Raw genomic sequence first — 24,250 nt, 5'->3', positions numbered from 1 at the left:
GTTGAAACTTTCGTCACATTGCCGATGTGGTATATCCAATCAAAAGATAAGGCGGTTTATCACACACTTTGATACTCGCAAACTCACTCATCAAAATCTACAGCACACTTCCCATTCACTTACATTTACAGAGGTTCCCAGCCTTTCTTAGACCATTACCCTGAGTGCAATCAGACGTTAGCTAGTACTCCGCTCCCCCCCCGCCCCCCCCCCTGACATGTTACCCCGACCCTCCCCACATTATCACCAACTTTAGGACCTAACTAAATTGTAGGATGAAAGACTTTTCTTGGTACACTTTTGTTTTTAAACTGATGAGAGACATGTGCGTGTTTGTTAGAATGAATGGCGAAGGAATTCGTGGTGCATCGCAAGTGCTATCCAAAACTCCTCAGAAAAGAAAGACTATTCACAGTCAGTGTACACACTTGTTACAAAACAGGCTTTCCTGCGTTACCCCTCTCCACTGCGGCAGTAGCTTTGCCAGTACACTGCAATCCCATTTAAAATCAAACGAGTTCAGATGTGAGCACTAATCCTCGTAAATTATATCATTGCTGCCCTCCTTACTCCTGAACTGCCAAAAATTGGACGACCTCAGGCTGTTAACGGTTTGTGTCTAACCACTCTAGTAATAATAATAATAATAATAATAATAATAATAATAATAAAACTGTATACAGCACTACAGTAGCCCTTATGTAATTATTGCTGTGTCGTGCTGCCTATTAATTAATTTACTTGTTTCGAAGCGAGTAATGAATCAATTTCTGGACTATTTCAGGTACTCATTTTCTTGAGTATTTAGCTTTGTTACGCGTATGTCTCACTTTTATCATCGCCGATGTACGGAATGAAGCATAACATGTGTGTGTAGTGGGTGGACTGTGATAATTGTAATGATCTTTTGAAAATAATTTAGTTTCGTGACTGAAATAGAATCGAATAATTTAGATTTTATCCCTCAGAAAATTGCATTCCACCCCTCAGGGGGTAATTACCCACAGGTTGGGAACCACCGACCTAGCATCACGAAATTTGGCAAGAAGCAAGGTTTCACACTACAACCAAAGGAAAAATTCTGCAAATTGTAAAAGTGTAACTATATCATTAAAAATAATTTTTTCTCGGTTTTTTATCCGACTTTGAACTTAAAATTAAAACTGTCTCTTTCTCTTGGAATCTCTGGGAAGGGCATTTACCAGTATCAATATCGATAACAGGCAAAAATCACCAAGATCCTGGATTCAAATGTTCAAATGTGTGTGAATTCCTAAGGGACGAAACTGCTGAGGTCGTCAGTCCCTAGACTTACATACTACTTAAACTAGCTTATGCTAAGAACAACACACACACACACACACACACCCATGCCCGAGGGAGGACTCTAACCTCAGGCAGGAGGGGCCCCGCAATCCGTGACATGGAGCCTCTAACCGCGCGGCCACTCTGTGCGGCGATTCTGCATTCCCCGAATGGCTGAACTGCCTACACACACAATTCCGTACGGAACAAAAGTGCGCGAGACCTTCTCGTAAATGAGAAATCTTTAGAATATAAAAAAAGTTACTAGCGCGAGTGCGACGCCTTCATTCTGATGAATAATGCTAAAGCAACCGAAAAAGGGTGCGAAGGAGATCAGCTAAGAAGTGTCCTATGTGATTGAGCGATGACAATAAACGGATAAACTGCGTTTAATCGGATCAAATGAGGTTTGCACTCAGAGTTCGACTTACCTAGTGTGTAGGCAACTTTCCAGACTTGACCGTAATGCACATATGCATATACGCTAGGCGGCCGTATTTACGTCAGAAACTCCGCAGTGTTATTTCCTCTGGGTCTCAGCCACTCATGCCATACGACTTGACTTTTACTTTTGTGACGCACTGAATAACGGTAACAAATGTAAAGAAAGTAAGTACTTTCTCAGGAAGGTTTCGTTTTTCGAAGACATTTGACCAAGTTCTCATATTTATTGTCACGTTACCATTGACAGTACTGTGTAAATTAAGAGTGGACGAAGGTACAGGCATTCTTCGCCTACTTGACATACTTCCCTGCGAAACAGCTGTGTAAAGCTGGTTACAGTCTACATAGGACTGACTGACTTTTTAAATCGTAATTTACGGACTATAAGACACGTTTTTCTTCAAAAAATTGCCTCCAAAATTCAGGTGCGTCTTATACTCGAAATAAACATAAAAATGTCCAGTGTTTGATGTAAAATTCTTATCAGTCGTAAAAGTGGCCATATATTCGATGTCGCGGAAAACCTTTGTCTATCTGGAAACACTGGATTAAACTGGCAGTAGCACTGCACCTGTGAAACGAATTTGAGTTCCATGGATTCACAAGCTTGCTAACAATGTCTCCCTCCCGTCCCGCCCTCGCACGAAATGTCCAAACGTGTTTTAAATCTCATGAGACTTAACTGCTAAGGTCATCAGTCCCTAAGCTTACACAGTGCTTAACCTAAATTATCCTAAGGACAAACACACACACCCATGCCCCAGGGAAGCCTCGAACCTCCGCCGGGACTAGCCGCACAGTCCATGGCTGTAACTGCCCTCGCACACCCAGAACACTGTCTAGCCTATGGTGCCTCATTGCAGTCTACGGTGCCGGCGAACTTGAACTGACAGTGATTTGTGTTATCGGAAACAGTAGCTAATTTCAGAACGGAAAATGTAAAAGATATTCATATGATGTGGACTATAAATTCAAACTACCGTGTATATGAAGAGGACAACAATGACGACGAAGAGGAAAAAGAAGAGAAGAAAGTTTGGATGACAATTTTCAGGGATGTTAGACAGCAGCCACGTAACACGGCCTAAGAAGAAATACAGTAAAATGATCCTAACCAACAGGGAATGCAGACGAGGGTCACGCCTTGTCGATGACCTTCGGTGTTAACTCCAACAGGATTTGCTGCTGTGAGGGAGTACATGTCCATCTCAACCAGTTTCCAAGCGAAGAGCACTGTATGCAACGGATATCTGGAGACGGCTATCAGGCAAAAGGTTATTGCACACACCGGCTCTTCAACGAGCCAAACAGACAACAAATGCAAGACATCGAGTGCGCCGACGTCCAAATGAAGCGATTAAACCGCAGTGCGTCGAGGGCGCAATTGAGGCCGGAAGTAGTGCTGTACGTTTGTAGGCTTTGTGGATGTTTTGCTTATAGTGACTTGGACCCACCCATTCAGGTTATCGAGAACATCAATAAATGGATCAGGATGTCTATTTCAACAATGTCTGACTCAAGATGGTCGTCATCGGAAGGGAGGGGTATAAAAAAGAGGATGAGGAGAGGAGGAGGAGGAGGAGGAGGAGGAGGAAAAGAGAGAAAGAAAGAAAGAGAGAGAGAGGAGAGAGAGAGAGAGAGAGAGAGAGAGAGAGAGAGAGGGGTATGCCTTAGAAGCAACGTCTCATACCCGTTGCGGTGACCATCTCAAGGGAAAAGAGTGTGTCAATGGCAAACACAAGTTGTAAGGTGCCACTGGAGTGTGAATGAGTGACACATCACCAGGTTTACAATTCTGATAACTCGTTTAGTTAAGAAGTCATATAAACTGATAGGCTTATTTCGCAGACAAATAATAGAATTAGTATTACACGTCACAATTACACGAGGAACCAGAGAACTATCTTTTGGGTTTCCCGCACAATTATCATCCTGCTTTCAGTTATTTAGAGCGCGGTGTGCTGACCACACGCCCCTCCTATCCGCATTCTCAACTGAGGATGCCACGGCGGTCGGATGGTCCCGGTGGGCCACATGTGGCCTGATGACGAAGTGCTTTTTTCGGTTATTTAGGTAATTATCAAGGTGGCGAACAAATTATTTCAAAAGCTTCGTCGTCATGTACATGTCATGGCACATCCGAAACGACCGTTGCCCATAGTCTGCTATGGAAGTAGTATGACGCTCCTCTAACGAAATTATTGGAAATTTGTTGTAAGTTCCTATGGGACCAAACTGCTGAGGTCATCGGTCCCTAGGCCTAGCTGCGCGAACCGTGGCAAGGCGCCCTAGACTGCTCGGCTACCCCGCGCGGCAAGACCGCCTAACAAATACGCCTCCGCTGGCTAACGGTGTGTGTGTGTGTGTGTGTGTGTGTGTGTGTGTGTGTGTGTGTGTGTGTGTGTGTGCGCGCGCGCGCGCGCGCGCTCGCTCTTACCAACTCAGAAAGCAGACTCATTTCTACCGTCCTTCTAGAACATCTCTTACGACTCAGCAGTTCTGTTGGCATAGGGGCTCAGTGCACATGACTCCTTACGTGACTACTTCGAAAGAGAGAGAGTCTGATACGGTTCTCGTGGATTCTCTTTAGAGTCTTGGAGTACAGACCGTCTAGAACCTATCTACATTTTGTGGGTGTGAGTTCATCACTGAAGACTCAGAATCTTCCGTTAAATAAGAAGCTAACACAGACTGGCCCCTAGATCTTGGTGAACCAAAGTAGGAAGAGTAGCTAGAAATGATCACCTGCATTATAACATTAAATGTGATATTATCACAATCGTATCCGATTTAACACACAAGCACTCCGCCTGCCACTGATCCAGAGAGTGCACAATACGCGCCACATCCGAAGTCCTACCGACTTCATGAGGTAATACTGCCGTCGGTTACCAGCTTTCTTCTACCCTCGCAATTCTTCGTGCGTAATCTAAACAACAATAGTTCCCTTTTTTGTTTCTGAAAATTGTTTCAATTGTTCTGCGTAGCTACCAAACCTAACCCCGGTTCAATAATCATTCTCATTCTCCTTCACCTTCTCCTTCGGCGTTTCTCCACAGGAGTTAGCCGTTTACGACCTCCACAGGCCTCATTCGTTCTAGACATCCGGTCCTAGATTTCGTCTTTCATTGCTTCCTGTATGTATCTTTCCCATCTTAGCGCTGCCCTCCCTCTCCTTCTTCCGGACAGCTCCCAGATTAACTTCTGGACCAGTAATTTTATTTCAAAAACATTTATGTACAGTTATTTTAGTTAATTTATGAGTCAGAAGTAACAATATGAAAAGAGTATTTGTCCCCGTTTCGTTGCCCAAGGAACTGGGGGCCGGCTGAAGTGGCCGTGCGGTTAAAGGCGCTGCAGTCTGGAACCGCAAGACCGCTACGGTCGCAGGTTCGAATCCTGCCTCGGGCATGGATGTTTGTGATGTCCTTAGGTTAGTTAGGTTTAACTAGTTCTAAGTTCTAGGGGACTAATGACCTCAGCAGTTGAGTCCCATAGTGCTCAGAGCCATTTGAACCATTTTGAAGGAACTGGGGGTGGGGGTAGCACACAGGATTATTCGAAAGTACCTCCAGGGTTCAAAAGACTGCGCAAAACCTACACGATATAGTGAAAACAAAAATCTGTGGAAAGAACACCTCTCCAAGTGTATAATTCACTCTAAAAGTGCTCAATATGGGCTTCATTTGTGATGTGTCAAACGTCCATTCGTGGTGCAAGTCGCTGACGCGATGCGTCCGGGAAGCCGCGAAAGCAACCTGCTTTGCGAATCTTTTAACTCTATAGCTTATCTGCAAGAGCGAACTAATTCGATGAGACAATACGGTGACGAGGGGTAGCAATGAAACTTGAGTACGCGCAATCTACAGATGCAATCTGTAATCATAAGAATTCGGCTAACCATTAGTAGGCTTCCTTTATCAGTTGGACACTGATATATAGCAATAACATGCAACAAATTCCAATCGGTTCTCTGATAACGTATTGTGGGACACGCATGTCCAGTTGGTAGTCAAATGGTTAAAATCTTCCACAGCTCCCTGTGGTTAGACATTATCTGTAGGTGCCCATACTACTGAAGCGCTGAATTGGCTCAAATGGCTCTCAGCACTATGGGACTTAACATCTATGGTCATCAGTCCCCTAGAACTACTTAAACCTAACTAACCTAAGGACAGCACACAACACCCAGCCATCACGAGGCAGAGAAAATCCCTGACCCCGCCGGGAATCGAACCCGGGAACCCGGGCGTGGGAAGCGAGAACGCTACCGCACGACCACGAGATGCGGGCAAAGCGCTGAATTGTCCAAAGTTTGTTGTATGGAGCGCTTTATTTCAATTTGCGTCCATTCCATCTCATTTCGTATCCTATCCTGCCTCGTTAACTGTAGACATCTTGTAGTTCATTTTCACTGTTCTTTTTCCATACTTTTCGTTCTTTGAGGTCACATCAGCTCCATACAGAAGTTTTCCACCACGCTGAAATATTCTATTCTTGGTGTCCTTCTGAATATTATTATTCAATTCTACGAGTACCACACGAAACTTAAGTACCTTTCTTCGCCATTGCTATTCTGGAACTAATGTCCTTGTCATATGCATCGGAGTTAACTGTTATTGTTCCTTAATATTTGTACGCTCTTCGGAACTTTATTTCTCCGCCCCCTGTACCAAGTTTCACCAAATTCTATTCCGTATATATACATTCTGTCTTTTCCAGATTTATTCCCAAACCCAATTTACTTTCTCAGCATGTATACGATATTATCTTCAACTTGAGCGAATATTACCTGGTACTCCACGAATAAAAGCGAGTGAAGAGTACTGTCATCAATCTTTATTCCCATTCCAAAGCATTCCCTGTGCCAGCCATTCAGTGCCGTTCCTAACCAATGTTAAACAGAAAAGCTGACATATCATAACCTTGTTTTAGACCTTTGCCAACGAAAATATTTCGGGTAACCTGGTTTCTCCACTTTAATCACTACTTTTGTATTCTTGTCTAGCATTTTAACCAGGTTAAGCAATCCTTCTCTCACATTAACCCTTTCTCACTGATTCCGATTATTCTATTCTAGGAATATTTTCATACACTTTCTGCAGGTCCACAGGTGGCATACATGCGCTTTAATTTTTATTCCTGCATTTTCCTGTAACTGATCTAGTGAATGTTATCAAGACAAAGTCATCACTTCCTAAAATCATATTGCTCTTCACTTAAAGCCGACACACCTTTTTCTCATTCTTACTCATAATAATGGAGAATAGCTTGATGTTTCTGGGATAACACTTCTTCCTCTAAAATTTTTTGCACATCCTCTTGTCACATTTTTCATATATTGAGGAGATAAATGCCAAATTCCATTCCATAAGTGAATCTTCTCCCACCTCTACTTTCCAAAACAGTTCTGTAGGTATCTTATCACTACACTTCCTCAACACTCCAGTAATTCCATACGTATATATCCTGATCCTGAGGCTTTATTTACGATACTTCTGATTTAGACAGCACTGCTTTCACATGCTCCATTATTTCTGTATCGATTTCTTCCAACTTCTCAATTATTGTCCAGCCTATTTTGCTACAATGGTGTTGAATATCGTCCTGTCCATTTTGTGCGGGAGTTTTTTAACGATGTTCTTCTATTCATTGTTATTTCTTTTTTTAGATGATCATCAGATTTATTACATCCTGTTGTCCCATATGTGTTTCTGCACAGTCTGTGCCAGTGTTCATTCCTCTCCACCCTGACTTTCGTTTTAACCTATTATCTGATCTGATCTTGGTCTGACTTGCCACTTAACAGTTTCATATATAGTTTTTGTCTTTGCCTGAATCATGTCTTCCTACTCCCTGGAAAAGGGTTGTAAATGTGTTTTCTTTTCATCCTCTCTTAGGGCTCCTCTTGCTGCTTGCACAGTTGTGCGGTATTCTACGCTTTCTATTTTAAATTTATTCTAGGGCCCATTTTGGTATAGCACTTTGACGCGAAAGTAGTCAAGAAAGACTCCTAAACATCACTCTTATATTCTGTAATTTCAGTCTTCATACTCGTAATAGTTGGTCTTACCTATATTTTCCGTACTATCATATGGCTCTGGTGCACTCTGGTTGCGTATATAGCCTTACGTCTGCCAGTAACGTCTTCCCTTTTCTTCCGTCAGCAATATCAAATCTGCTCTCGATTTAAGATTCCTAGTATACTGTTCCCCAGTGTATTTATGCATATCATTACGCTGGAAAAATGTGTTCGCTACAATAAACTCCTGCTCCTTAGAAAGACCGGTTAATCTATTTCCACTGCCGTTTATTATTTTTTCTCCAGCAGCACCAATTCCTTCTTCAGATGTTCACAACCCTACTGCTTACGTCACCAAAAACTACCATTGCCTCCCGATCATGTACTGCTTCTGCTACATCTCCAAAATTATCAAAAAAAGTTTCCTTCTCTTCGTTAAATGATTTTCATTTATAGCATACACTCCAATTATAGTTGTATTTTGATTATGTCCATTAAATTCCACTTTCATAATTTTTTCAGTTACTCTATGTTAATTGTCTCATTCACGTATTGTGTACTAGTATCGACACTCCTGCTATCGCATGTTGGAATTTTGGTACACTACTTCATATATTATGTACTAGTTGCTCGCGCAACATTTTCCGGATCCCTTCTCAATTTCGGTTAGAATTGTGACATCCAGTTCTAACTCACTTATTTCAACTAAGACTTCCGTCTGTTTTGATCTCAGACGTTGAATATTCCAAATACCAATAGATATTGTCTAGTGCAGCCAAGTAAGCGTCTGTCAATTCTTCCTCATTGAGTCTTGTGTTCAGGACAGAATGCAACCATGTCTTTTTCAGAGAATAGGGCGCAAGCCTATCACTCCAACCCCCTTCGAGAAGGACCTTTTTTCTTTTCTTCCCTTAGATTGCTTGTCTCTCTCTAGGCTTTTGGGTTCAGTCTACCCCTCGATTGCTAATTTTGGTCGCCCTAAGTACTTTATCTCCGCGGCACCACGAATATTTGGGAGGCACTAGGAACCCCTCCACCCATGTATAATTGATAAGTAGTCTTTGGATCTTCTAAATAAGCTATTGTGTCTAACATAGGTAGTAATGTACCTCTAATCCTTTTAACATAAGCACCAATAAAACATCTGCATTCAAATTCACACAGGCTCCGTAAATTCGAATATCGGGGGTTCGTTGTTCCCTTTGTTTTTGATGAATCCATATGTATTGTCTCTTCTGCAGACGCAAATAATTTATTAGCTGTCAACATCAATGTCCCCTGCAAATTCGGCTATCAATTCTACAATGCCGCTGCATGGATTTCTGCTTGAGCTGGCAAGAAATAATATGATATCTCCTCTTTTTCTGGTTCTAAGACCAAGTCAGCGTGGGTCAAGATAGTTTTCTCACTGATCGAAACTTCAAACACTCAAGTAGTGGACGAAGAATATGTCGGGCTTAACGACTCGGAAGGTTTCACCATTAATGACAATGGCCACGAAAGCCTGCAGAACTAATTTTTTTGAGAGGTTTGGAGGTAGATCTGCGGGAACAATGTACATCTGGGAGAACGACAAGCCTATCTTGATCGTAGTAACTTAGTAAGAGGTGTAGATCAGGCAGGTGGGATTACTCACAGGAAAGCTATGAGTTCTGGCGACAAAGGCTCCGCGGTGTCGGCGTCGGAGAGGCAGGTAGAGGGCGGCACCGAGAGGCTGATGTTGGCCGTCGGGTCTTCAGACAGAGGCGACAGCTTGGCTGCCAGCTCCGCCTCCACGTCGGTTGCCGAGCACGTGGACGGCACGCAGAAGGACCACTTGTACGTCACCGTGCCCGTCAGCGTCTGCACGTCCATGTCCTGTAGGCAGCCAGCGCCACGTTTGAAAGGTGACCGTATACATGGGGGGGGGGGGGGGGCAGGATATTTATTTGTGGAGAGTTTCAGAGTGAGTGGAAATTTCGTGTTACGAGAGCGAAGTAGTCGCGTGTGACATCTGTGGAAAAGTTGACTTACGGCAGTGACAGTAGTAACTCTAAACTTGTGTATCTTGGCTCAGTTTCAGAGCGGAGATTAGTCTAATGTTGGACGTAAGCTGATGGAAAGATTTACAGACGCAACAGTTATGGGACAGAGAGAATGGATTTGCATTATGGATGTGTTTTTAAGGTAATGATTTTTGCTGGCGCGCACTGATAATGTGAACGATTCTTGAAACAGAACAGTCCACCTGCCCAACTTATTTTAGATCATTTCAGTTAATTCATTTCAATTTGCATAATCGTAAATACATTGTCTTATAAGGTTTTTATAAAGAAAACAAAATTTTCAGTTTTCTGTAAGTTTTACGTTCTTGTGAAATAAGAGTTTAAAATACAGCATTGTCGTTATAATGAACAGATTAGTATTTTGATTTCAAGTAAGAAGTTTTTTTTTAGTATGAGAAAATCATCCCTATCTTAATCTCAGTAGTTTAGTTTTACTTTAGCATATTTTAGCTGGCGCGATTTCTTCGTACTGCTGATTGCGCCGTAATTTTTCAGGTGAGATTCTTCTCATTTTGTTGGTTGTTTCGTTTCTCATCTCAAGTTTCCACTGCGCAAATTCTAAGCATTTTATTTGTAATAAATATTTTTAATGAACCAGTGAACAGTGGTGTTTCACAGTGTTGCTACGTAATTTCAGTGTTTCAACTTTTTGGGCAGTGCAGTTTGATGTTGGTAGTGGTTTTTGTTCAAATGTTCAAATGTGTGTGGAATCTGATGGAACTTAACAGCTAAGGTCGTCAGTCCCTAAGCTTACACACTACTTAACCTAAATTATCCTAAGGACAAACACACACATCCATGCCCGAGGGAGGACTCTAACCTCCGCCGGGACCAGTGGTTTTTGAATAACAGTTTTGATTTAATTTCCTGCACAGGGATGCCAGTATGTTTTGTCTTCATGAAAATTTGTGCACCGAGACATGCTATTCGCAATAGTAATTACAGTCTATCCTTTCTATAACAGAGGACAGTACATTTAGTTTTCAGTAAGAAGCAGGCAAACATTTTAAAAATCTCATGAACGAACGATCGAGTCATAGCAACTAACTTTCACGTTACTTTTAAAATAGCTCCAGATGGAGAGCCAAACAGAAAGTTACACACTTATGACCAGCTGCGTTAAATACAGCCAGAGACGTTTCTGAACTGCTGGCTGACGATACAGCATCTACTAAGTCGCCCATGCTCGGCTAAATTTTGCTCAAACTGAGAACTTGCTCGATATCTTCATGTCTTGACTTTGACACCAAGCGTCAGATTTCATTTCCTACTATGGGGCTGCGCACTTGAGAAGGGGGGTGGTGAGGCGATGTGCAACAGCTAGCAGTTGTGCTCCAGGGCTCACGAGAGAGAGAGAGAGAGAGAGAGAGAGAGAGATAGAGAGAGAGAGAGACGCACCACACCAAACGAGGCCCACGAGAAAAGACAGGCCGCGGTGCGTACGTCACGAAGGTAGTCCTGAACTCACTCGCTCGCTCGCTCAGCTCAGCAGACAAAATGCGTTTCTAAGCCTGTTTAGTCGGAGCTGGGCTTGTAAGTACTAACGAGAATTGCATCTTCCACTGGAATCTGCTATTATGAAGTCTTACTGATTAACAGTACTATAGCAAAATTTAAGATCAATACTCGCTATAAATGGCATAACGACTTGTTTATAGCATTTAGTCTCTTCTGCTTAAGAGTACTCATTACAAGCTGGAAGTGGTGCCTTATGCAACTGATGATCATTTTAACATGATTTTATTTTATTATACGCCAGTACAGCCGTAACAGATTAGAAGTAGGCCCATGGACTTCCCATCATTATAGGACTAACAACAGTAAGATTCCATAATAGCGGATTCCAGTGGAAGATTCAGTTCTCGTTTGTACGGACACGCCTAGTTACGAGTTAACACTTGTAGAAACCATATTTTGTCTGCTGATTTGAGCTATCGAGCGAGCGAGCGCAGGACTACCTTCGTGACGTACGCGCCGCGGCCTGTCTTTCTCGTAAGCCTGGACAACAAACTTGTGACGTCATACTAGTCACCTTTCCCAGCATACCTCGCGAACGCTCGGCCCCGTGCAGGGTCACAGGAATCGAAAATGTCAGTGAAAAGGTTACCACTACAGGTATTAACGTTGTCTTGTGTGCGGAATCGTCCAAAGATCGCGGTGCCACACCAAAGTCGGCGACGGGAATCGATACCACAGGCATCAGCTATGCCTCGCTGCAGTCCACAACTACGAATGAGAGGCACTCCTGATGACGCGCCATCGCTCTCAGCACCACAGCGCCATCGCACAGAAGTCGATATAAAGTCGATTGTCTCTGCCTCAGTTCGTGACTTCAAATGAATCAGTCAATATCCTCTAATCAGGTTACCAGGGCTATTCAAACCGCAGAAGGAACTGTGCTTTTGTAAATGACGAACTTACACATCAGAAGAAGAGTTTTTAACGTTGTGCATCACGTGATGCCTTATTGTTCAAAGACAGTTGCAAATATTTGGTTCATTCCTGTGACAATGAATTGAATAAAGTTAAGTAAATGTTTTAGTCATTCATGTAATAAAGTTGTAGTTCCGATCAACTATCTCCCAGAACGAAGAACCCACAGTTATGACTGGACGATTGTAGTTTCGTCAGGTCATAACGGTGTGTTACGGAGAAATTGCATTTATTTAAACGTGCAGATAAGAATTCTGAAACGTCTGAAGCAATCTCTCTCTCCCAGCCAGATACAGCCGCTACGACTCTAGTGTCATGTGCTGTGATGGTCTGTATAACTTGTTGGGCTAGTTGTGTACCACGTGATGACACATGTGACCGCAGCGGGCTTTTAAAGATGCGTAGATCGTTTAGAATTTATTTTTATGCCAGTTTATGTACTAATATCATCCATATTGAACACTATAGAGTGGCTAAAGGAAATACGACGAGTATTGCGTTAAGTGGCCACAGTGGTACCTTTCTCAGTATGTAAATGTCTCTAGTCAGAGTCAGAAACAGAAACAGTGGCCCTTTGCGGTGCGTACCCCCAAGTGTTTCCAGTTACCAAGATAGCCAATGGCTGAAGAGTGAGGTATGTGAAAAAAACAGAGCACACAGGTCGCACATTCGGGTTCTTACTTCCACACCACTAAAGCAGGGGGGGGAGTTAAGCCTAGCCTTTCTGCTCAGTCGCAGTTGACATTGCAGCTGCACACAGAATTACAGGTCTCTTCTCCAGCTTCTCATCACTCCTCAGATGACAGTCGTGCTTATATTCGAACAAAACGTATACAGTGTGAGATGTTGGTCTGGTCAGCAACTTCAACACCACTTTTAATTCCAAACTGATATAAAACAAACTGCAGTTCATGCGACTTTGTTCAATTTTTAGTTCCAATGTTCTCTTTCTGTCAATAAACGTCTACGAGGTTCAGGTGTCACGGATCCTTAGTTATTTCTTTTCAGAATTTTATCTTGAAGTGAAAGGGTATCAATGATACGATTCGCTGATGACATTGCTATCCTTTGTGAAAATGAAGAAGAATTACGGGAATTGCTAAATGGAATAAACAGAGTACAGAATACGGATTGAGATTAAATCGAAGAAAGACGAAAATATAGCAAAGTAGCAGAAATGAGAACAGCGAGAAACTTAACATAAGGACTGACAGTCATGAAGTAGATAAAGTTGTGGATTTCTGCTACCTAGGCAGCAGAAGAAACAATGACGGATGGACATCAATAGCAGACTTGCACTGGTGAAAAGGGCATTACTTGTCAAGAGAAGTCGTTAGTATCAAACATAGGTCTTAATTTAAGGAAAAAATTTATGAGAATGTATTTTTGGAGCACAGCCGTGTATGGTAGTGAAACATGGACTGAGGGAAAACCGAGAAAGAAGAAATGTTGAAAATTAGATGAACTGATAAGGTAAGGAATGAGGAAGATCTGCACAGAATGGGAGAGGAAAGGAACGTGTGGTAAACACTGACAAGAAGAAGGGACAGTATGAAAAGATATGTTAATACATTAGAGAATAACTGCCGTGGTACTAGAGGGAGCTGTAGAGGGTAAAAACCGTGGAGGAAGACAGAGATTGAAATACACCCAGCAATAATTGAGAACGTAGGTTGCAAGTGCTACACTGAGAGGGACTCATGGCAGAAGACTGATGACTCCAAAAAATGAATAAATATAAATAAAAAAAAATCTTGCACTTTGGATTTAAATAGTGTATGTGATGTTCTGAGGAGTAGCTTTCTATCGGAAGTTAGGTTCACTCGCCTGTATTGTGCGAGAGGCCACTCAACAGGTATGCGTCTAAGCGCTTTGCCTTTGCCAGTGTGCCGATGGTTATAGGAGTTGCTTGGGTATCAGAGTGTATTTTTCGAAAACACGTCGATACGTTACTCCACAGAGGTTCTGAGTACGAACACTGACCCTTAAACAGTTTTTTATGTTCCTGAGCAACAGACATACGATAATTTTTAAATGAACACCCCGCCATTTGACTGTATTGTTGTTTATGTAATTACGACCCAGTCTTCGGCCTTTTATACCATTTTCAAGTGACTGAGTTTATGTCCGAAAAATAAATTAAGAAAAATTTTCGCTCCCAACGAAATGCCAGATGTAAAATCAACATCTTGTGAAAATATCAATAAATAACAGCGGGAGCACCACATATGACGTTAATCACAAATCCGCAAGGTTAACTTTTCGAGTAATGGATTAACTTTTAAGTTAATTTTGAGAAACGTTAGCGAACACACTAACTTCCGTTAACTTTCTTTCTGGCCGTTAACCGCCGATTACATACCTACTATTTACGACAAAAATGACGCAGCGTTGAATGCGGATATCGTGTTCTGATAAGTTCTGGCCCAGTATCTATGTGGCTGCACTGGGGTGCACGCGATTGATGTAAACACTTGAGTGTGAGAGAGAATAACTTGGTTTGGCTGTTGCTTGTTTACTGAGTTCGCGCTAACTACTACTTTTTGTTAGTGGACTCACTAGAAAACAAATACTGGAATCGGGTTCCAGCTCTACAACTGATGAACATCCGTGGTACAACACTCGAATGGAAGTAGTAAGAAAACGAGTGGAAAATGTTGTAGAAAAGGCTTTGAGGCACGAAACCGCCGGTAGTTCAAAGGAGATAGATACTTTAAGTGGTGGTGGCGGAAGCAGCAACAACGAAGACTAAGAGGAAGATTTTTGTACTTGTCTCATTCAATGTAAAGAGAAGCTTGGTTGTTAGGTTGATTTCGGAGAGGTGACCAAGCAGCGAGGTCATCGGTCCCATCGGATTAGGGAAGGAAGGGGAAGGACGTCGGCCGTGCCCTTTCAGTGGAGCCATCCCGGAATTTTCCTGAAGCGATTCAGGGAAATCACGGAAAACCTAAATCAGGATGACCGGACGCGGTTTGAAACGTCATCCTTCCGAATGCTAACCACTCGCTCGGTGTAAAGATAAGCGTAATAGTAGCAACACGTCTGTAAAAAGTAAAGCCCGGAGACTAGCCAAAACGTGGCTGGACGTGAAATCGTAAGACTCATTCAATGATGCGGTATTTCTCGGGGAAGAGGTTTCAGTAAATTTATTAATTAAATATAACACCCCTGAACTCTCGAGTTCTGCAGTCAAACGACTTTTTACTGAGGACAAAAAGAGTTCGTCTCCTAAACGAGTATTGCTTTCGTGTGTAAACTTTAACACGATGCTGTTTATGAAGGGAAATACGTACTTTACGTCAGATACTATCCGATTCTCCTGTGATTTAAAATTTGATAACTAAATAATTATAAAACAAAATTATTAAACTTTTTTATTTATCATCAGTGCCCTGCCTAAACTTTTACAACTTAAACGCTTTTATTTAAGAAACGGTGATAATTTTGATGCACTTGCCATTTCAGTGCAACGACCACATAAAGTTTGCAATTATAAGTTAACGATTAACTTCCGATAAATCTCCTGTTAATGAAGTTAACTCAAAAGTGACAGATTAACGTTTAGCGAAGTTAACTTTTTGATTAACGTTGTCCATCTATGGTTAACAATGGCTCAATACCATGAAAAGTGTGCCTATAATGGTTCACTGCAGCCAGTGACAAAAAGTGTAGCAACCACTATGATGTATGACCTCGACTTACTGTGCATTTAACTCGGCTACCTACAAAGGACTTAGAGAACTCTCACTGCTCCCTAATATGGAACCGATCAAGGCGTCTCAGTGGTTAGCACACTAGACTCGCATTCGGGAGGACGGCGGTTCAAACCCGTGTCCGGCCAAAAGGTTCAAATGGCTCTGAGCACTATGGGACATAACTTCTGAGGTCATCAGTCCCCTAGATCTTAGAACTACTTAAACCTAATTAACATAAGGACAACACACACACATCCATGCCCGAGGCAGGATTCGAACCTGCGACCGTAGCAGTCGCGCGGTTCCCGGGTGTCCGGCCATTCTCATTTAGGTTTCCCGTGATTTTCCCAAATCGCTTCAGGCAAATGCCGGGACGGTTCCTTTGAAAGGGCACGGCCAACTTCCTTCCCCCTCCTTCCCTGACCCGGTGGAACCGATGCCCTCACTGTTTGGTCCATTCCCTCAAATCAACCAACCAACCAACCACCCCGATGCGCTTTCTACATTGCATAGTCTTGAGTCTTCTTACCAGATCTCGGGCATCTCTTGGAAATCCTCGTCCGTAAAATACGCACCGATGCTGCAGCGACGGCGAGGATGAGCTCCCGCAGAGACCCCTGTGCGGGTGGCGGCGCCGCAGTCAGGGGCAGCAGGGTGGCGCTGAGCGAGGCCGTGCAGTGGCGACCGGCGAAGGGCGGAGGCGCGGCGGTGGAGGCGGGGCCGCGCACCGCCAGGCACTCCTCCAGCTGACCCAGCTGCGACACGGCGCCCGTCAGCACGCCCCCGGACAGCTTCGCGCTCGCGTCGTACACTGTGCCAACACACACTCCTACTTAGCAGTCATATTCACCCTCTCGATCTACAGAAGATCTGTATCGAAAGACTGGAAAGTTACACAGGCCACACAAATATTCAAGAAAGCCAGTAAGACTACTCCACTATATTACAGGTCCATATCATTAACGTCCGTGCGCAGCATGATTTTTGGAACACACACTACTGGCCATTAAAATTGCTACACCACGAAGGTGACTTGCTACAGACGCGAAATTTAACCGACAGGAAGAAGATGCTGTGATATGCAAATGATTAGCTTATCAGAGCATTCACACAAGGTTGGCACCGGTGCCGACACCTACAACGTGCTGACATGAGGAAAGTTTCCAACCGATTTCTCATACACAAACAGCAGTTGGCCGGCGTTGCCTGCTAAACGATGTTGTGATGCCTCGTGTAAGGAGGAGAAATGCGCACCATCACGTTTCCGACTTTGATAAAGGTCGGATTGTAGCCTATCGCTATTGCGGTTTGTTGTATCGCGACATTGCTGCTCGCGTTGGTCGAAATTCAATGACTGTTAGCAGAATATGGAATCGGTGGGTTCAGGAGGGTAAGACGGAACGCCGTGCTGGATCCGAACGGCCTCGTATCACTAGCAGTCAAGAAGACAGGCATCTTATCCGCATGGTTGTAACGGATCGTGCAGCCACGTCTCGATCCATGAGTCAACAAATGGGGACGTTTGCAAGACAACAACCATCAGCACGAACAGTTCAACGACGTTTGCAGCAGCATGGACTATCAGCTCGGAGACCATGGCGGCGGTTACCCTTGACGCTGCATCACAGACAGGAGCGCCTGCGATGGTGTACTCAACGACGAACCTGGGTGCACGAATGGCAAAACGTCATTTTTCCGGATGAATCCGGGTTCTGTTTACATCATCATGATGGTCGCATCCGTGTTTGACGTCGCGGTGAACGCATATTGGAAGCGTGTATTCTCCATCGCCATACTGGCGAATCACTCGGCGTGATGGTATGGGGTGCCATTGGTTACACGGCTCGGCCACCTCTTGTTCGCATTGACGGCACTTTGAACAGTGGTTACATTTCAGATGTGTTACGACCCGTGGCTCTACCCTTCATTCGATCCCTGCGAAACCCTACATTTCAGCAGGATAATGCACGACCGCGTGTTGTAGGTCCTGTACGGGCCTTTCTGGATACAGAAAATGTTCGACTGCTGCCCTGGTCAGCACATTCTCCAGATCTCTGACCAGTTGAAAACGTCTGGTCAATGGTGGCCGAGCAACTGGCTAGTCACAATACGCCAGTCACTACTCTTTATGAACTGTGGTATCGTGTTGAAGGTGCATGGGCAGCTGTACCTGTACACGCCATCCAAGCTCTGTTTGACTCAATGCCCAGGCGTACCAAGGCCGTTATTACGGCCAGAGGTGGTTGTTCTGGGTACTGAGTTCTCAGTACACACACAATAGCTACCGACCACATTTTACTTACTGCGGTTCTGCACCTGTGCTCGTAGCTTAGTGCGGAAAATATGTGATTAAATGCTTAGGCGATTTATTGGTGGATAAATAGTGCATAATTTAGTACAGCGAACTGACGTACCGGCCAAGTCTAACCTAGCTGTGCTTCGAGCTGAATTGAGATGGGCAGCTATTCCATTCCATACTGCTACAACTCTGTCCCAGAATTCATCCATCAAACACTTAGGTGCCAAATGCCTTGGGTTACCGATATGCACAAGCACGGCATCACCTGTAGCGCCTCTCTTGGGGTCGTGACCAAATATGTTGGGCATTAGACGACTGGAAAACCGTGCCCTGGTCAGATGCGTCCTGAATTCAGTTGGTGAAAGCTGATGGTGTAGTTCGAGTGCGGTGCAGACAGCACGAAGCCTTGGAACCAAATTGTGAACAACGCACTGTGCTAACAGATGGTGACTCTATAATGGTGTGGGCTGTGTTTACATGGAATCAACTGGGTATGAACTTCGTGTTTCCGAACAAGAATGGAAAATTTTTATGGATGACAGTACGCGATGTCACTAGGCCACAATTGTTCGTGATTGGTTGGGCCACCCAAATCGACCGATATGAATCCCATCGAACATTTATGGGACATAATCTAAAGTTAGTTCGTCCATAAAATTCATTACCGGCAGTTATGGACTGATGTAGAGGGGCATTGCTCGATATTTCTGTAACGGACTTCCAACGTCTTGGTGACTCCACGCCACGTCGAGTTTCTGCACTGAGCATGGAAAAAGAAGATCCGGCGCCATATGTGGAGGTATCGCATGACTTTTTCACCTGAGTGTTGTGGCTACGATTGGTCTCTGGCACCTGCTTGAACACGTGAGGAATGTAATGGATGTTGTCAAAATTATTGGCTATGCGATGCAGAGGTGATCGTGCCGTGAACCCAGATGGTACCCCATTCCGTCATGTCAGCTGCTATGCCCACATGACGATTAGGAATGCAGTCTGGCGACAACAGTTTTTCTCTGAACGTCACAGACCGACACGTCCGTCGTTAAGCTTCACGCTGGATCGGGTATCGTCTGTAAAAAGGAGCTCGCACCACTGCTGTCTATCTTGTCTACGCATCTTTTTTCTTCTACAGCATGAAGCTGATGGCGACAATGGTCGCCATCCTGAGTTTCTGTGATGTTCCAGCCGTTGTCCCACTGTTACTGTGGATACTTCTCTTGTTTCAAACAAGTCTGTTTTCCGAATCGAGGCAAATGGAATGGCTACTCGACCATGGGTTAAACAGCAAATTTGTCCTCTCCGTTGCTAGTCGCGTGGGGCACTTGAGGTCCGGTATGGAGTTGAATATGACCACCCAGCAGTTATCGATTGCATATTCACATGTCAGTCGTGGGATGTCGACTAACACGAGCAGCGATTTTGATGAACTTTGAACCCGGTCTCCATAGGCCACTGTGCTGACACTTTCTAATTCCAACACGTGCTGGTTGACCTCTTTCTTCTTACAAGACCTTCTCGCCAACAAACAACACTGAAACGCGGTTTCTGTATGAGAAATGAGCTCTGTAATCTTTCCTTGTATACTAATGTAGATCTGTTACATCTACCCACTCTGTGCAGACACACTGTAATGTTAATCATTTCCCTACCAAAGCATTTCGAGCTAATTTGACGTTAGTTGCATGCCACCTTCACGGTGTTGCAATTTTCATGGGCAACAATGTAGAAGAAGAATTCAAAGTAAGCAGAAAAACTACATATCGAGGAAACAAAATACCCACCTCATCAAAAATTAAATTCTTGATTCAACTGTCTGGCCTTTAAATCAGGAATCTGACAAGAAGAGTGATTATCGCTCCTATCGTTCGATATTGTATTGGAGAACGTAAGCAGGACTTGAGAGAGGGAAATTGTTTCTTTGACTATTGTTGGGCTGTGTGAAGATAAAACTCACTTACAGTATTTATCTTTTGCAGACGACCTAATAATTGTCTCCAACAATATGGAAAAAGCGAATCACACATGAAATTAAAATCTCATACGTAGACGCTCGGTACTTTGTCTATTACCAAACGACTTGACGTATCCACTATTGGGCAAAGATGGTGTTGTTACCTTTGGTGGAAACTGGAACACATCCCAACAAACTAGATATTTTGTAGTTAACTAACTGCATGATAAATTACACCTGATTATAATGAACTCAAATACATTTTATACTGTGCATTTTACCAATTATGTACATACAATTGATTAATTCTGCATTTTGGAATAAGATCAATTACGCCGTATTTCTCTCTCACGTCAGTATTTGGATATTCTTCGTAACATGACGTACGTGGTTTCTCCAATATCGGGGACAAAATACTTCATAAGTCTTTGCACGAATCGGAAGGGATTTTTGGCAGTTAGAAGTATCTAAAGGCAAAAAAAATATTACTGTGTAATTAACTTCGTCTAGTCAGATGGTGAAACTGTTTACACGAAACGATATTTGAGAGTTCGAGGGAGCGCTACAGTGATATAACGTTTCTTAATATTTCTTGTAACATTTTTCATGTAGAAAGGCTGAAAGTGTTCTAAATATCACCACCGAGACACCGTTTAGAAAAATGTGCAAATGTGTGTGAAATCTTATGGGACTTAACTGCTAAGGTCATCAGTCCCTAAGCTTACACACTACTTCACCTAAACTAATCTAAGGGCAAACACACACACACACACACACACACACACACACACACACACACACACACACACACACACACACACACGCCCGAGGGAGGACTCGAACCTTCGCCGGGACCAGCCGCACAGTCCACGACTGCAGCGCCTCAGACCGCTCGGCTAATCCCGCGCTGCACACCGTTTGGACTACCGTTATCAAGCCTTGGCACTAACACTTCCCGGCTGTCTGGCTGAACCTATATTGTCAAGCTTTCTAACACTTTACTATTTCCAACGGTTCTTGAATACTGTAAAGGAAATTGAGTTGTTCCTCATAAAAAAATAACTGCTTCACTATCTCTGTAGACAAATAAAATACGAGTACGAGATATTAACGGAAAACTCAATGTGCAATTCGTTCCTCTAAACATTTCTTTTACGCATTCAATACGTAATTAGTGTATTAAGCAATTTTGCACTTCATTTTTTGTCTGAGCTTGTGTGTGTATGCGTTTGTTATGTTACAGGCTCGCACTTTAAGTCATTACCTACAAAGTTCTAGCCCCTGGTTAATGAAATAAACTCGTAATACAAGACGAGCGAGTGCAATTCTTATTGCTTCCACAAAGTAAGGAGTGAATCATACTTATTATTGGCCCCTGCGCACAAGGACAACGCCGACATAGTTGTATTTAAGCTCTTGTATGTCCATCATTCGGCTGGAGGTAGGGGACCACGGCCGTTCACTATTGTAAGAAATGAAACGTCTACCGCCGTCCTTATGATCTTATTTATTGTGTAGCTACCAGTTTCGGCTCTTCAATGCGCTGTCTTCAGGCCTTAGTTGACGCTGAAGGGGTGGTGATGAACCATATACGCTGCATTAGTGGCCAACGTAACTGGTTTACGCAGACTATCTGTATCCATGATGTCAGCATACCAACCATCAACTTCCCTGGTTTTGCGCGCAAGTCACATTTCTAAACACAAAGTTGGTACTGGGCCGTCTTGGTGATTGGTCAAACGTATGCTCCAAGAACGCTGCCCAGAGCTACGCAGTTCTATTGGATGAGCCAATTTTTAAAGCGAATTCAACTGACTCTCGCACTCTGAATGGATGGTGCTGGGGGCGTCTGGCTCTTTAAATATATTCTTGCCTTTCTGCGCGCACGTAGTGGGGGGGGGGGGGGGGGGGGGAGTGGCCACAGTGTTCAGTGATCACATGGGCGCAGATGCCTGCCCAGCATTATAAAGTCTTGGAGGGATCACTTGCGAAACTTCCCTTATCCCCAAAGGAGCCCCGCTTGACCTGATGAGATTCACAGACTGTCTTTTGCCGACAAAGGAGGCGACAGAACGTTTCCGGCGGCGCACCATTCCAGCCTGGAAAGCCTTCCCAAACACACCACTACAGTATCTTCACTGATATGCGGCAGTAATGTAACATTGTGACAGTAGCGTCACAACGTTTATCTGAAACGACTCCGGTATCTTATAAAAATGGAAATGTCGTGTGGCTAGGGTCTCCCATCGGGTAGACCGTTCGCCTAGTGCAGGTCTTTCGATTTGACGCCACTTCGGCGACCTGCGCGTCGATGGGGATGAAATGATGATGATTAGGACAACACAACACCCAGTCCCTGAGCGGAGAAAATCTCCGACCCAGCCGGGAATCGAACCCGGGCCCTTAGGATTGACAGTCTGTCACGCTGACCACTCAGCTACCAGGACGGACTTCCGGTATCTTATAACCGGATATGTCTCAGCTGATAGATGCCAAGCAAGATGTTTACATGGTTACATCTTTCGCTGAGCTGTCATCCCTGGTCAGCCTATTATATATTTGCATTTTATTCTGTGCCGAATACATAGTACTGACTGTGATTATACCAATCACAATCAACGAAGTGTAACATCGTACTTTTATTCCAACGTGTACCTCTCAACGTTTTATTAGACGATTGTATATTTTAGATTACGATACTGACACGTTGTACTATTTGCGAAGACCTATGGTGAATAGCCACTGTAACAATTACACATCGTATATTGCGTGAAATCTCTTTATGAACTGAGGTCACCCAAGGATGTCCTTGTATTATACAATCAGTCGTGGCTTTCATGGATTACAGCCGCTACTTCTCCTTTAAATAGCTACGTTCACCTTGACCTACTTCAGTGCCCGGTAAAATTATTGGCAGTACATAAATTGGAACCTGGATCCGCCAGATGGCAGGCAGATAAGGTAAACACTAAGCTGTGGAAGTGTACAACATTTCACTGATTGATTTGATAAAGAGTGGAGGAGGAAATCAGTCGTGGTCAGTTCAGGGAACCACGGCAGATTTCATCTGAACGACGACGAAGAAGAAGAAGAAGAAGAAAATGTTCGTCAAACCCGAGCAATGTAAATCATCTTTGTTGAGGTAGTGCCAATACAGCACTGCCACAATGTTAAAAACAGTTTGCAGCTAACTGATATGGCTTTAGAACGGCTTTAACCCTGCAGAAATGCCTTTTCTGTGGAACAAATGGGAAACAAATGGTTCAAATGGCTCTGAGCACTATGGGACTCAACTTCTGAGGTGATCAGTCCCCTAGAACTTAGAACTACTTAAACCTAACTACCCTAAGGACATCACACACATCCATTTCCGAGGCAGGATTCGAACCTACGACCGTAGCGGTCGCGCGGTTCCAAACTGAGGCGCCTAGAACCACTCGGCCACTCCGGCCGGCTATGTGAAGTTCGTGGCTATCAGAATAATGATCATAAAAATGAACTTTCGTCTTTCCACCGAATGTCACGTTTTTAAGTATTGCAATAGTTACTTTATCTATGCAACACGAGAGAAGTAGCATTGTATTAACTGGTTCTGATAAGAGGTTTAACGATGCAGATTAGATATCGTTTCTCTTCACTCGTTGTGATAACCGTGGCAAGCTTTTTCAACTTTGATATCAGTTATTTGTAGGCCAGTATCAGGAGAGCTGCATATCTCACAACTGCAAGAACTTTTAACACGTTAACTGCCGAGTGGCCGCCGGCAGCCACAGCAGAGCAGAACTCGTAACGCCGTGGGCCTGTCATGTCGGTGAAACATCCAGCACTAAAAAGCTTGCGTCAGTCAACGTGTTATGGAAGAACGGTATTAACTTTTGGTGTCATACGCGCCTATTGACTCTGTGACGTTCATAACGGAGTAAACATCGGAAATCACTGACGATGGCCTACAAACGGTTAGAAGTACCGAAGCGCTTGATCCTACAGCTAAGATGTATTTTGTGTCGGCACTTTTACTCCATTAATACAAAAGAGGGGAAAATACGAAATGACTTC

At 43.7% G+C, this 24,250-nt stretch overlaps 1 protein-coding gene across 1 annotated transcript in view; it reads right to left on the bottom strand.

Moving 5' to 3' along the window:
• LOC124623032 (nose resistant to fluoxetine protein 6-like) overlaps nt 1–24,250 on the bottom strand; it is a 221,900-nt gene that overhangs the window by 83,101 nt on the left and 114,549 nt on the right. Inside the window, exons 3-4 of the mRNA XM_047148824.1 lie at nt 16,520–16,755; nt 9,408–9,628 (exon numbers count right to left, since the gene is read on the bottom strand). Of these exons, the coding sequence (XP_047004780.1) occupies nt 9,408–9,628; nt 16,520–16,755 (457 nt within the window). The remainder of the gene's footprint in view (nt 1–9,407; nt 9,629–16,519; nt 16,756–24,250) is intronic.

Source organism: Schistocerca americana, chromosome 7 (assembly GCF_021461395.2).
Source record: "Schistocerca americana isolate TAMUIC-IGC-003095 chromosome 7, iqSchAmer2.1, whole genome shotgun sequence".
In the NCBI taxonomy this organism is placed as follows: Eukaryota; Metazoa; Arthropoda; class Insecta; order Orthoptera; family Acrididae; genus Schistocerca; species Schistocerca americana.
This window is presented reverse-complemented; position numbering and strand designations above follow the sequence as displayed.